Here is a 2268-nt window from a genome sequence, read left to right on the forward strand (position 1 = left end):
CCCGCAGCCCCGCGGCGGCCCGGCCCTCACCTTCGATGGCGATGACGTGCTCCCGGATCTGGTTCTGCAGCACCGGCTCCTCCACGCGCTCCAGCAGCTCGTAGATGGAGTAGATGTTGGGGTGGACCGACTCGAAGCGCTGGATCTCGGCCCGGATGGCCGCCGAGTTGGCCAGCTGCTGCTGGTAGTTCATGGTGCAGGCGCCGCGCCTAGGCCCCGGCGCCCCCCGCCGCCGCCGCCCCCGGTGGTCCCGGGTCGGGCGGGGAAGCGCCACCGACAGCTGTGCGCCATGTTCGCCCCGTGAAGTGAAGCAGCGAGAGGGAGAGGCGACAACACAGGGGGGCGGGGAGGCGGAGGGGGGGCAGAGGGCCCCGGAACCTGCCTAACCCGCTCAGCGCCGCTCGGCGGCCTGGGCCTTGCCGGCCGCTATGCAGAGCGCCGGGCCGCGTCAGCGGGCCCAGCAATCTGGATACACGGCTCGGGCCTGCGCCCCAGACGCCGAGCCGCGGCTACCTCATCCCGAGGCCCGGGCCTCCGCCTCCTGCCCGCCCGCCCGCCCCGCAACCTGGATAACTACATGCCCCGCCCTCCGGGAGAGGCTTTGCTCGGGAAAAGGAGGGGGGAAGGAAGCCCAGGAGCCCGACGCCGAGCGCGGGTTCCGGGGAGAGGGGGAGGGGGCGAGGACTACGGGGAGGATGGAGGCGGAGGGAGCCCGGCCGCCCGCAGCCGCCGCAGCCGAGAGGCCGATTACACACGTTCCGGGGATGCGCTGGGAATCGAACCGCCCGCGAGAGCCGCTTCCAGTAGAACGCGGCTGCCGGGTCGGGGAGGAGTGAGCCTTCTCCGCCTCGGGGCAAGGATACGAGATGGGTTAGCTCTAATTCAACGCTTCTAGAATAAAAGAGCCCTCATTGTACTACAGGCAAAGCGGAAGCGTTGCGCCGTTTACTATATGCAAAATAGAAAGGCCCTCAATGAACGCGCCTAAAAAAAATAAAAAAGAGCCCCTCCCATTTTCGTGCTGGAGCTCTTTCCAAAACGCTCCCGCCGAGAGGCGGGGCTCCCGCCACCTCTCCGCCCTACTGTGCGCTCGGGGTTCAGGAACCTCTGGCTTTCGTGCCCTTCAGCAGGGACTCGGGCTGTTCCGCAGCCCGGGCGCGGGGCCGCGGCGTGCTCCGCTAACAAGGCGGTGTTACAACGCTGCCGAAGCTGGGTGGCTAACGGGGCCTGGAGGGAAGAGGCGGGCGAAAGCGCCCCCGCCCCTTCTTCCTCAGTTCTCTGCCCGCCGCTGCATGCAAAGCAGACCCTAATATATGCATGTACAGGGAGGGGGGGGTTCGCGAGCACGTTTCTGATTAAGAGAGGGGGAGGAGGAGAGCGTTGGGCATTATGATACTCTGGGTGGAAGGGGCCCGCCGGCGGCGAGCTCTGAGCGCGGGTTAGTAGGCTGAGGGGGGAGGGGGAAGGAAGGAGAAGGGTTAGGGCGGGGGATGAATATCCACTGGGTTTACTTTATTGCGGGGAAGGGGAGGGCGCCTCAAGCTAGGCGTTAGAAGGCTGCGAGGCTGGGAAAGCAGAGAGGGGAGGAGGGAGGGGCTTGCACCGGGAGAACTTGCGTAGACTGAGGCTGGGGCGGGAGGGGGGGATCGATACCCAGCCAGCAGGCCCCGGGCAGCCTCCATCCCCCTAGCCGAGGTGGAGTTCGCTGGAAGGTCACGCAGCCTTCCCGGACTCCCGCACCGGTGCAGCGCGCTGCATGTAACTGTACTACCCGAGGCGACGGATTTGGGAAGCAGGGGGAGGGTCGTGAGGAGCAGGTTGCTTTCAGCTCTGGCCCTCTGGAGGGTGCACTGCATGCCTCCAGAGAAGGTCCACGGCCTCCTGGTGCTGAAAACCTACGTCCCTCCGCAGGCTAGACGTTTGTGCTGAGCGAAAGACGGGGTGGGGGCTGGAAGGGAGGAGAGAAAGGGAGGAGACGCACTTGAGCTCAACTCCCCCAACTCGTCCGGGATCGATCGTCGTTCCAACCTTGCAGGATGGAGCCCAGATGGTTTGCAAAGCGCACACCCAGAACCAGATTCCGTTGTTACGTCGCGTGCTTTACTAGGTGCAAAAAGGGTGGGATTAGCCGGAGTGTCTCTTAAAAGGCAGCCCCGGATTCTGCTAAGGACTTAAGACACCCCATTGTGGACGGCTTCTCCATTGCAATATATTAGCGTTAGGCGCTGGGGTTTTTGCTGCGGCGTAGCTACTCTGATCAGTTACAGA

The 2268-nt window shown here is 64.7% G+C and overlaps 1 protein-coding gene across 1 annotated transcript in view; it reads right to left on the reverse strand.

Annotated features, from left to right (window-relative positions):
* The window catches only part of KMT2A (lysine (K)-specific methyltransferase 2A), a 75338-nt gene extending 75047 nt beyond the window's left edge, over window positions 1–291 (reverse strand). The window contains exons 1-2 of the mRNA XM_012729402.1: window positions 199–291; window positions 31–145 (exon numbers count right to left, since the gene is read on the reverse strand). Coding sequence (XP_012584856.1) covers window positions 31–145; window positions 199–291 — 208 coding nt within the window. The remainder of the gene's footprint in view (window positions 1–30; window positions 146–198) is intronic.
* Window positions 292–2268: the final 1977 nt, after the last annotated feature.

The sequence above is a fragment of the Condylura cristata genome, unplaced genomic scaffold (genome assembly GCF_000260355.1).
Source record: "Condylura cristata isolate star-nosed mole 26May11 unplaced genomic scaffold, ConCri1.0 scaffold00025, whole genome shotgun sequence".
Lineage (NCBI taxonomy): Eukaryota > Metazoa > Chordata > Mammalia > Eulipotyphla > Talpidae > Condylura > Condylura cristata.